Genomic DNA, 11608 nt, shown 5'->3' with positions numbered 1-11608 from the left:
CTGGCCGCGCCCATGCCTGGTTTAGCAAAGGGGAAAAAAGTCCCAATATGTCACATGACAATGCTGTGACGCCCCTGGTCTAGACAGTAAGTTCATTATTCCCTCTAAACTTTGAAGGATGTAGCCTAATTTTGGCTCTGCTACTTCTTGCTCCTAAGCCGCTGACTTTGCTTCCCTCCCTACAAATGTAACCTGAAAGCAAAAATGTTTAAAACTTTCTGACATATTGCCATCACATTTGCAGCAGTAAAAATGATATCAAAATTACATTTAATAATCAGACGTTACCATGCACATCCCCAAACACTCATTTGTTAAAGTGGCAAATGTTGACAGGAGGGTTTATTTGCAATTTTAAAAAGATGGCAATTCTCCTAAATTGGTACTGTGTGCCAGAAAAAGCATGAGATAATTAATTTTAGTTAAGATTTAGGAGCCTTGTTTTCCCATAAAAACAAAATATTGTCCTCTTTGAAATGTTTGAAATTGATAGGAACACCATAGTATATTTGTTCTGCCATAGATTTTTTACATCTGGCTAGTAAGGTTCTAGTTTCATCTGTGAGGCCAAATTTGAATTCCTGGTTAATAATGCCATAACTGGGTTTATGAATTATGCCATAATTTTACATGAAGGGAGGGGAGTCCAGATTTTTCACGACAAACAGAATACATGGTAACTATATAATAAAATATACAAGTATATGGAATGCATGTTTATACATTATAATTTGGTACATACAAACAACCAAAATCTTATACATTACAAAATTATCTCCTTGATATTTGATATCTCTTTAAGGTGCTTTCAGTGATGGAACGAAACATTTTTTAAATAAAAAAGCCATGTACTGAGCTTTGATTTTATGTTTGCTTTATTTTATTTATTAAATTTGTTTGCAGCCCATCTCACCTTGCAACCTTTCCTGTTTGCTTCCAGAAATGGCAATGGATAGGGATCCTATCTTACTCCCTAATTGTGTTTAATGAAGAATTACTGGATGTCTCGATTTTTCTGGACACATTCAGGATTGAAACATGACAGTTACCCAGTCCACTATGCAAAAGAAATATTGTGCGAATGTTGCAGACAGCCGACTCTGGAAGCTTCAAAGAGGGCTCCACTACCACTGCCTCTCTTAAAAATTGGCTGTGCGATCCATCTACTCACAGTATTGGAAACTGTTTAGTCAACTCGAATCTGATTTGATCTTTTCGGGATTAGGCTTTGGTTAATAAGCCTCGACTCCCACTCGCAGGAAGGCGGCACAGAGATGGCAAGCATGGCTAAATACCGCTCACCACCTGGAACCAAACCGGTGGCGATTAAAAAAACAAAAAAACAAAAATCCCCCACCAGCCAAAGCCTTTAATCAGCCTATATATATATGATTCCAAGAAGCTACCAGATCGCTTTGCCGCCGAGGTTTCCAAATCGACCAAGAGGGCGGTCCCGCTTCCCGTGCTCGGGCTACATGGTCCCGCCTCCCGGTCGCCTATGGGGGCGGGCATGCCCAGGTCTGGCTCGCTGGCTGCTGAAATCCCGCCCTGTGGGGGAGCGTCACTAGTCGGATTGAAATGCACACACGGCGGAGGAAACATCCGCCCGCCCGCAGTTAACAGTCTGCAAAAGGTAGCGCGCGTGGGGGCTGCATGCGACCAGCGGCGTCGGGGGGTCGAGAGGGAAAAAACGCGCGATGTATCGGCCAGCTCTGACCAGGCTGCTGCTCTTGCATCTGCTCCTGATCAAGCTCCACAGCGCCAGAGGTGGGTCCGGGCTGCGAAAAGGGGGAAGGACCGGGCGGCTCGGGCTTCGGAACTGCCGGGCAAGTGTGCGCGCCACGCGTTCGCCGGTGCCGGCTCGGTAGTGCGCGGCGGGGTTGGCGTTGCGCGATCCGCCCCGGTTGTGTTATCCAAGTAGGGGTGTGCGTATGTGTGTAAACAGGCGAGACCAGAGCTATTGTGTGGCTTGGTGTCGCCTAGAGCCCCGCGTGTGTGGGAAGATCCATCCTAAACGTCCCGGAGTAATTGGTAGGGTGCCACACGGGGCTCCTGGAGAGAGTATCTTTAAGACAGACGGGTCTCACTTGCGACCACCATCCGTTACCAAAGCGGTTTTCATTCGCCATCTGCCCATTCATTCTTGGTTCCTCTTCTCCCGCCCCTGCCCCGGTTTAAATGCAACCAGGAATGGGAGGAATAAATGCGCGGCAGCTTGCCATCGTCTCCCTCCCCCCCCACCCCTTTATACGAGCAATACCCGAATGTGTGGTAGTGTTCTTGGGGGGGAGGGGGAGGAAACGAGAGAGGGAAGAGAACCCGCATCTTTTCTGCGCCTTTCTTGGCTTGGAACGATCCTTTGTTGTCCACCTGCTCTTTGCCGAGCTCCTCCTCATCCAAGGATAGGGTCGGTCGCACCTCCCTAAAAGTAATCTGCCCAGGGAAGAACGGCGCGTTCTTTGAGAGGGGAACGGGAGGAGAAGAGACGCTTGCCTCGCAAATAGCCTTTTGTGCGTTTTGTGAGGAAAGCGAGAATCGTGGCCTAGCGCGTTTGAGGGTTGCCGGCTAAGAAAGGAACTGCGAGAGATCGGCGGGCTGCGCGCATGTGTGTGTGTATGTGCGTGCACGCGTTTTTTCCTCTTCTTTTCTTGCATCTTTGTTTTCCCGTGAAATTCGTAATGCCGTATCGGTTCTTCTCTCTCTCTCTCTCTCCTCTCGCAGGCTCCGGGAAGGAGTGCGAAGAGAACCAGTTTCAGTGCCGGAACGAGCGGTGCATCCCTTCCATTTGGAAATGTGACGAGGACGACGATTGCTTGGATAACAGTGACGAAGCAGACTGCCGTGAGTAGTAGTAGTAATGGGTGGCCCTTTCTCTTGCAGGCGGAGAGAGAGGGGCCGGGGACTAGGTTGCCGGGTTGAAGAGAAACGTAAAGACGGCGAAGCGGAGGGTGGGGGGGTTGGTTGGTTGTGGAAGCGGCCCTTGTGCAACTTGTTGTCCGGTGGGAGAAACGGGATGAAGTGCGCCTCCGGAGTGTTTTGCCAATGACAAATCCATATTATCCCAGTTTGTAGGAAGAACTGGATTAGAATGTGTGTCAAAAGCGGCCCTTCCTGCCGAAAGAAGGCTTAGATATATATATATATAGCTCTACCCCTGTCAGTGTTTGTTAAAATCTAGTGGCGTTTCCGCGTTTCGTGCCGCGTTTCGAATAAGCAGCTGAAGAGGTTTTTTTTCCCCCTTTGCAAAAAAAAAGAAGAACGGGTAGAACAAATACCTGTTTCAAACTTCTGTGGCAGGCAGCCACTGTTTTTATGAATGGAAGTGCCTCTTCTGCCGGGAGATTTGTGATTGGCTGCTGGAGAAATGCCAGATGAGTCACATGGTACCCGCTTTCCCATAAGAGAGGATGGTAGGGTTGAATTCTATTGGATGGTACCTACTTTGAGACAGTCTTCCTTCTTCCCCTTTAAAGCCATCCCTTCCTGTCCTTGGCTCAGGGGAGGGCAGTTGTGGAAAGTTGAGCTGGCAATCTAAATTTGCCCTCTTAAAACCATTTATTATTGCTAAGCCCTGGTGATAATTCTATTAGGATCAAGAATGATTAAGCGGTCTACTGAACAATGTCAACTCAGGTGGGCTCATTAAATTCAGTGGCATTTATTTCAGAATGCATACATTCACAACTGTCCTATTCAAATGCTTCCTGATCTATACTTGGAAATCCAAAGAGGGCAGCTTTATTTATTTATGCTGTTCAGGATAAATTATTTAATCATTTGGTCAACTTGTGATGGAATGTTGTTCTTTAAGGCAAACTTCTAAAGATTTTGAATAAATTGTGTTGCGGATGATAAGCTTTCTTGATTCACTCTTAGGCTGCTACAAAAGTTTTGCAATTGAGGTTTAGGAAGATGTCTTATGGTTGGACCTGGGATGAACTGAGTATTAATCTTCTGATAAAGGACTCTAAGCAATGATCCTTATTACTATTTTCTCCTCATATTCCTAAAAACAATACTGTGAAGCTGTAGACTTGAGAACAATTGTCCAAAGTCACAATGAGATCACGACTAGATGAGAAATTTGAACCTGGTGCTTTCAGGCATTTTTTGTACTATTACCTTACACATTTTTAGAATGCTGGTTGAATAGTTGTGTTACATAATAGTTGTCTTGACAAACAGCTGATTGTTGCTAAGTGTTTAAAAATGCATTGCTTGTTAATGGTAAAATATAGTTTATTGACCAGTGACAGAAAGTAACTTTTTTAAAATTGCGTTGCTTCAATCTGTAGAAGAAACTATAAAGGTTCCTGGTTTAAGGGTGAGGTTAAATTGTAAGGGTGAGGTTAAATTTCTCTGAAGATCAGTAGTAATCTAGATAAATAGTGAAATACTGTTGCAGTTTATGAGGTCCTCAGTAGTTGTTCCTGTCAATGGCAAAGGCTTAGCTACAGGGTGGAAGTAAATAATAGAAAAATGCCCGTTTGTGCTATTTATGCTTTGCTTCTCCTCTGCTGCTAGACACCTGGATAATCCTGGGCTATCTGAGGCTGGTCCTTGGAGTTGGAAAATAGGTGTGTACTACAGCAACTGTTGCTCACACAACTGGGTGTTCTCCAAATTTCAGATTCCCTGCAAATGGAAGGAAATACTAGTGCCACAGATTATTCCTTCCTGGTCTCACTGTCATAGAAGTTTATTGTGTAGAGGACACATTTGGAAGAGAAACAAAGCATTCCACTGTATCTGAAGTAGAAAACCCTGAATATTGGTGTGAGGGTAACATTTTTATGAGCTTCTAAGGTATAAACAGCTGTTGCAGTTCAGTTTCATTGGCATATGTAGTCATCCCTATGCAAACATTCTAGAATTTATCAGACTTGATTTTTTCAGGCTTACAAACACCCTCATTAAACAATTCAGAAGAAACTTTCAGTTTTCCTTGATTCTCAGCCTCTTTTTCTAATTTCTTGCTCTTCCCTGGAACAAACTGGATGTGCCTGATGAAGCATAATAAAATTTAAATTACCCATTTAGTTTGCTCCACCACAATTTCACGCTGAGCTACGGGTGAATGTGTGTTGATTGGGAAAAAACGGTAAAAACTGGTGGGACGAGAAAGGAATTCGCCTTGTCTTTTGGTTTTAAAAGCCATTTCCCTGCCATCATTTTATACAGGATGCGTATACAGGATACATACCGAATCTTTGCAAACCCCTCTTAAACAATCTTGGTTCATAAAAAGGACAGTTCTTTCAAAACATGCCATACTTAAATGGTATTTTCCAACTAGGAAAAAACACTTTTAATGATAATAAACTTCTTAAGTTTGATCTCTATATCTAATGAAAGGCCTTTGAATATTGCTTCTCTTCATTCCCACTAAAGTTATTTTTGTCTCCTTTTCCATGTTTGTATGCCTAAAGCTGCTGATTGAAGTTACCGTACTTGTGGCTGCATTACACGGATGATTTATGTCAGGCGTAAAGGCAGAATATGCGTGCTAAGATAGGCCTAGGCAGGGTGCAAAAAATGTACAGAAATCATCTAAGGTCTACTATCTGCTCAACTGTTAGATTGTTATATGGTTTAAAAAAAAACTTGACATATGTAGGGTGTATGACTTCAACCTCCAGAATTCCCCAGGTAGCATGCTGGCTGAGGAATTCTGGGAGCTGAAGTCCACAAGTTTGAAAAATACTGCTCTAGAATGAGGAGACGTGTGTGCGCGCGCGCGCGCTCAAACATTTCAGTTTGCACTCTTTTTTAGTTTTAAAGAAGACTATTTGGTAAAATGTGGAAGTTAACTCCCTTCAAAATGGATTCTGGCCCATCACTTGTAGACTGGCCCCAGTTTTCTGTAGCTTTTGGATTGATTGAAGGGTGCCCTGATCTAGGAGAACTGGAAACAAATCATTACTTTTGTTTTCTATTTCAATTAGATACATAAAATGAATTGATATTTTATGAATAAACTATAAATTACTGTGGAGAAGGCAAACTTTTTTTCCCCAGCAACTTTATAATTGCTGCTATTTATACTTCATTGCTTAGGGGCAAGCCAGAAGCAAACACACTCAGAATCTTAAACCGCTTCAAAAACTTTAAATGTTCACTTGCTACATTATCTTTATTTCCAGAAATAACAGCCTGGATCGGTTTATAAAATAAATTACCCCTTGTAGGCATAGCTAAATAAACGTTTCCTAATTTAAAAAAGGAAGCAGTATATTTAAGAGGCATAATGAACAATTTTTTTTTTCCCCTGTGGCGGAGCTTGGATTAGCTGGTTGTACTTGCTGTCCTTCTTCAAAGCAGCCTTTGAACAGTGTCTTCTTGTTCCTGAATTTCCCACTTCCGGCCTGTCCCAGCGCTTGCCTGACAGCTTTAAGAGGCTCTTTTCAGTAGCTACCTATAAGTCAGGCCTCAGCAGTTTTGCTCATCTATGCATGATAGATAAGATTTGTCTATTAAAGATACCGTCCTCTCTGGTTTAGTCAATTGTGGAACAATCCCAAAAGATTTGAAGATAATTCTATACATTGTTGAGCCTAATGTAGGGAAATTGAGGCTAAAATTATGATTTCCTGATGGAAAGGATATTTGTCAAAAAGTTGGTGTTTCTGTAACACGGGAATGTGCAGCTTTTTTAATGGTGATCTGCACTTCACAAGGGAGTGATTTGTTGAAGACCACATGCCAAATGGATGTGTGACCAGAACAAATGGGTGCCGTATGACTAAGACAAAAATGAAATGTGATACGGTTTTATTTGCAGCTAAATTAAATGCACTGAGTGGGCACTCCCTAATATGTTTAATCAGTTCCTGTTTACATCTCCTTAAAAATGATCATCTGATGACACATTTTTGGAGGGGCATGTGGATCACACTCAAATGTTTTGAGGGATAGTGTGAAATACTGGAGTCTTATTTTCGTACTTCGGAAAAATCAGATACGAGTTTCTGTAAAGCTATTCAGTGACAAGATTCTATAAAAGGATATCCTTGGTTTTGACCCACTGGTTCTTCTGATGCCATATGGTCAAGAAACTTTTTTTTTTTCTTCTAGAGTGAAATGTGTGGAGAAGCTAATATAGAAGACTTAGAATGATAAATAAAATAAGTAATGACATGTAAGATGAGCATGAATATAATTGAAGTCCATGAAGAGAGAGATATCTGGGGCCAAATTACTTTCCTAAAAGATCTTTTTTTTCTTCTTTATGTCTTGTGTGTTGTGTGTTTATGTTTTTGGGAGAATTAATAAAACCTTGCAGAAATATAGAATGAGAATAATGGTAACCAAGTCAGAAAGAAATAGATGAAATAATAATAATGAAATTGAATAAGAGTAAAGAGAAGTGAAGAGAAACTGGATAAGAGGTTTTTGTATGCTTATATGGAAATGGTTTAAAATAGAATTATAGGTTTTATCTGACTTGTTAAATTTATAATGGAAAAAGGTTTAAGTATGTAATGGTTAATGATGATTTGTTTGTTTTTGAAAAATTAATAAAACTTGTTTTTTATTTTTAAAAAAAAAAGAAACTTTTTTTCTTCCACCACCTCTTTTTTCCTTGGATGGAGCGGGAGGAAGGAAAGAAAGACAAAACCTGAAGGGAAGCACACCCAATTATGCCACCAATTATTGTTAGCTATGCTTTGTTAGACATGAATACAGTGATGTTCTGACATTCTTGATGCTTATATAAATGTAATAATTTCAGTTCCTGCATTGAATTAATGCACAGTTCTGCTTTCCTCTGTGCAACAAGCAATTTAAAGAACAGAGACCTGAAACCAATTCAGTTTAATAATCTTTATCCAATTTGACCTTGGAAAATTCCCACCACAGCAGGAGTCCTAGTTGATCTGGTATTTTAGACTGTAGCCTGATTGGCTTAATGGTTTATCCAGTCCAGAAGGTTAGGAATGGTTGATGAGGCAGTCATAATCAAAGCGTGCAGGTTATCAGTTAAAGTTAGAACTAAAATCAGTCTGTGCATTCTTTCCATGTCTTTCCCTCTGGTTTATGTTAATTACAGTTAAGCATTATTTCTGAACTAGTATAAGTATACTTTGCTTCTAAACTAGAGAAGAGAGTAAGCAATTTCTCTTCACGAAGACAAAAGAGGTAACTTCCTTCGCAACAATAAGGAAGCAGTTCATCATTGCTGCCTTCTGGGATTCTTTTTTTTAGTCTTACAACTTTGGTGGTGAGATTCTTTGTGATCTAAGCACTTACCTACTTATTGTCCTGTTTAGCTTTTGGGGTTTATCCAAGTATGATAGAATGTAATGCAGAATTGTGGAAGGGATCTTTCCCAGAGGTCAAAGAGACAGCTGAATGGCTGGTAGGCAGGAGAAAGTGAAAATCACCCCACCTCAGCAGTTCGTTCACAGAGTATATTGAATACTTATTGGAGATGGTTGTTTTATAGTCTGACAGGATTCTCCTATTAGGCCATCAGACCAAATGCCAAGAAATGCCCAATCGCAATACTGGTGCAGGGAAACCCCAATGGGATATAAGAACTACTGGGAAGGGGGAGTTGGCTTTCGCCCTCTTCCTCCCTACCAGACATTCAAAGCTGTGACTTTGAGATACATTCCATCTCACTATGTTTAAGGGAAAGAATTGCCTAGTGGTAGAATCTACAGCAGGGGTGTCAAACTCAAGGCCCGTAGGCTGGATCCATCCCACTGGGTGCTTAGATCTGGCCTGTGGCGTCTCCCTGGAAACAGTAAAGGATCGGCCTGCAGTGCCTCTGCCAGCAAAAACAGAACTTGGGAGGGCCACATGGTTCTCTTGTGCTCCGTTTTTTGCTGGCAGAGCGCTGCAGGAGGCCATTACAGCTGAAAACGGAGCTTGGGAGGGCTGTGTGTGGTCCTTGGCACCCTGGCCATGCCCACTGCAGCCACACACCCCTGGCTCCTCAAGGTCAAGCACTGCTGCCCTTAATGAAGTCAAGTTTGACACCCCTGATCTACAGTATATCCTCTTTGCCATAATAATCTGAATTGAACTGTTTGAAAGCTTTACTTTGAAATGGACATGGTTCCTTAAACTTTTGAATACAAAGCCAATCCTAGAGATCACCTACTTCTATGAACTGCTTTTAATTTCACTATATTTTTGTTTATTCATTTGAGGTTGGCTTTCATAGTCAGAAGCCAAGAGAAGTGATAATTGGTGGTGGTGGTAGTTCTTTAGAATATTTACAATTGAGAACAGCTGTGCTTTATAAGACAATGTGATCCTGATTAAAGAATTTTTTTCTTAAGCAGAAACACCAGTGATAAAAGCTTTAATGTCCTTGGCAAAGCTCTTAGGACACAAAACATTCTAAGAGAATATGTATTATTCACATTTGTGCTGTAGATATGAATAGGTTTGTGGGAGTGAGGCGATTTCAGTTCAAGAAGACATTCAGACTTCTCTGTCTCTCAGTAAGCTTGCGGAGAAAAAGATAATTTTTACCAGGGACAAATTATTTTTAGCCAGGCAATGCCAAAGAATGAACTTCATGGAAGAAGCTTCGGATGTACCTTTTTATATAATATTTCATGCCTTTGACCTATTATGTGTTTCCTATGGCTAAAAACTGGAAAGGCCATGGGTTCCAGAAAATAATGAAATATTTCTTTGAGGGAGCTGGAATGAATGTTTTCAGTGTAGCTTCTACTGCCACCTTCTTCTATTAATATACCTTGAACCAAATTATTTAGAGAAATCTTCCACACCTGCCTTCCATGGTCAGATCTGACCCAGTGAAGATTCTTTCCTTAAAGTATCTAATAAAAATGCTGAATAAGAGGTAGATTTATTCCAAGGAAGGCTGGTTAAGGAGTTGTCTTCTTAGGGCCCCTGATAAGGATATACAGGTAGTCCTTGACTTATGTCCACAATTGAGTCCAAAATTTCCATTGTTAAACCAGACAATAGTTAAGTGAGTTTTGTCGCATTTTTACGACCTTTCTTGCCACAATTGTTAAGTGAATCACTTCAGTTGTTAAGTGAATCTGGTGGCCCAATGACTTTGCTTGTCAGAAGATTGTAAAAAGTGATCACATGACCCCAGGACAACTCAACCGTAAATATGAGGCAGTTGCCAAGCATCTGAATTTTGATCACATGACCATGGGGTTTGCTGCAAAGGGGGTGAGTGTGCAAAACAATAATTAGTCACCCTTTGCAATGCCATTGTAACTTCAAAAGGTCACTAAATGAATGGTTGTAAGTTGAGGACTATCTATACTACACAACTTTGCTTGGTGCTTAAATCACTTTTGGTAAGCCTCTCTTGCACATAAGGCACTTATTTTGTCACCTGGCAGGTGTAGGATCTCTTTAATCAATTTTAATTTACTGGGATACAAAATCTCTGGTTTGTCTTGAGGCAGATATTATGTAAGAAACTTAATGTTCTGCATTTGATTGTTTAAATATGGGACACTCAGTGTGAAACGTTCTATTTCACTTTCCCCCCCACTTTTCCTCAACCTCATGTCCTTCAGATATATTGGCCTTAAGCTTCCATGACTCTGAGTCATCATGGTGAAAGGGATTGGCCCAGAAGTGGTATTCAGCAGGTTCTGACTAGTTCTGGAGAAGCGGTAGCAGAAATTTTGCGTAGTTCAGAGAATCTGCAAATACCACCTCTGACTGGCCCTACCCCCATCTATTCTCTGCCTCCTGGATCCCAGCTGATTGGCTGGGTCTCCTTTTGTTGCCCTGCACAGGAGAATGGAGCTGGAAAGCCGGTTAGTGGGGTGGGAATCAGGATTTTGCAGTATCCTTCCCTATCACGCCCACCAAGCCACGCCCACAGAACCGGTAGTAAAAAAAATTGAATACCACCACTGGATTTGCCCAACTTAAATAGGGAGTATCTGATGGGGGAAAGTTCCTATGATGCATGATAAGGCTGCATTATGTTGATCGATGAGTCTTGATTAAAAGAAAGCAGTTCAAATTCTCTTGGATTAGACCAGGATACCTATGGTTCAACTTTGAAGTAATATCTACAGGCAATAATAACTGTCCCCTCTTTTTTTCTCTCAGCTTATAGCATTCCCTACTGATTTTTCTCATAGGTGGTCACTCATGCTTTGATCACCTCCTTGATAGATTACTGCAATGCAATGCATATGGGATTGCCCTTGAAGAACATCCAGAAGTTGCAATTTGTCCAGAATGCGGTGGCATAGACAATAATGGGTATTTGGTTACACCTTTGCTACTGGCTTCTAGGCTTGCAGGTACATTTTAAGGTGCTGCTTATCACCTATAAAACCTTTCATAATATATTTGGAGGAATGTCTCCTTCCAGGGATATCTTAACTTCCTGTTAGATCAGAAAGAGGGGCTTGGTTTGTGTGTCATGAATTAAAGAATGTCATCTTACACAACCTGGGAAGTTTGTCTATTTGTTTACATATCTGTCCTCTAGAACAGGGGTCCCCAACCACCGGGCCCCGGACCGGTACCGGTCCGTGTAACATTTTCTACCAGGCCGCCGGTTTGCTGGGAGCTGCCATCTTGTTTTGATGAGAAAGTGCTTCCGGTGAGCTTTTCTGGTTGGAAAGCGGCGTTTGGGTCC

General features: G+C 41.6%; 1 protein-coding gene across 1 annotated transcript in view; it reads left to right on the top strand.

The window, feature by feature from the left end:
• The first annotated feature begins 1560 nt into the window (after positions 1 to 1560).
• The window catches only part of LRP8 (LDL receptor related protein 8), a 225944-nt gene continuing 215896 nt past the window's right edge, over positions 1561 to 11608 (top strand). The window contains exons 1-2 of the mRNA XM_026665894.2: positions 1561 to 1767; positions 2722 to 2841. Of these exons, the coding sequence (XP_026521679.2) occupies positions 1698 to 1767; positions 2722 to 2841 (190 nt within the window). The 5' untranslated portion in view covers positions 1561 to 1697. The remainder of the gene's footprint in view (positions 1768 to 2721; positions 2842 to 11608) is intronic.

This window comes from Notechis scutatus, chromosome 3 (assembly GCF_049901735.1).
Source record: "Notechis scutatus isolate UNSWTSFEM ecotype Mainland chromosome 3, rNotScu1.2, whole genome shotgun sequence".
Classification (NCBI taxonomy): Eukaryota; Metazoa; Chordata; class Lepidosauria; order Squamata; family Elapidae; genus Notechis; species Notechis scutatus.
The sequence above is the reverse complement of the archived record's forward strand: the minus strand, read 5'-3'. Positions and strand labels throughout refer to the sequence as shown.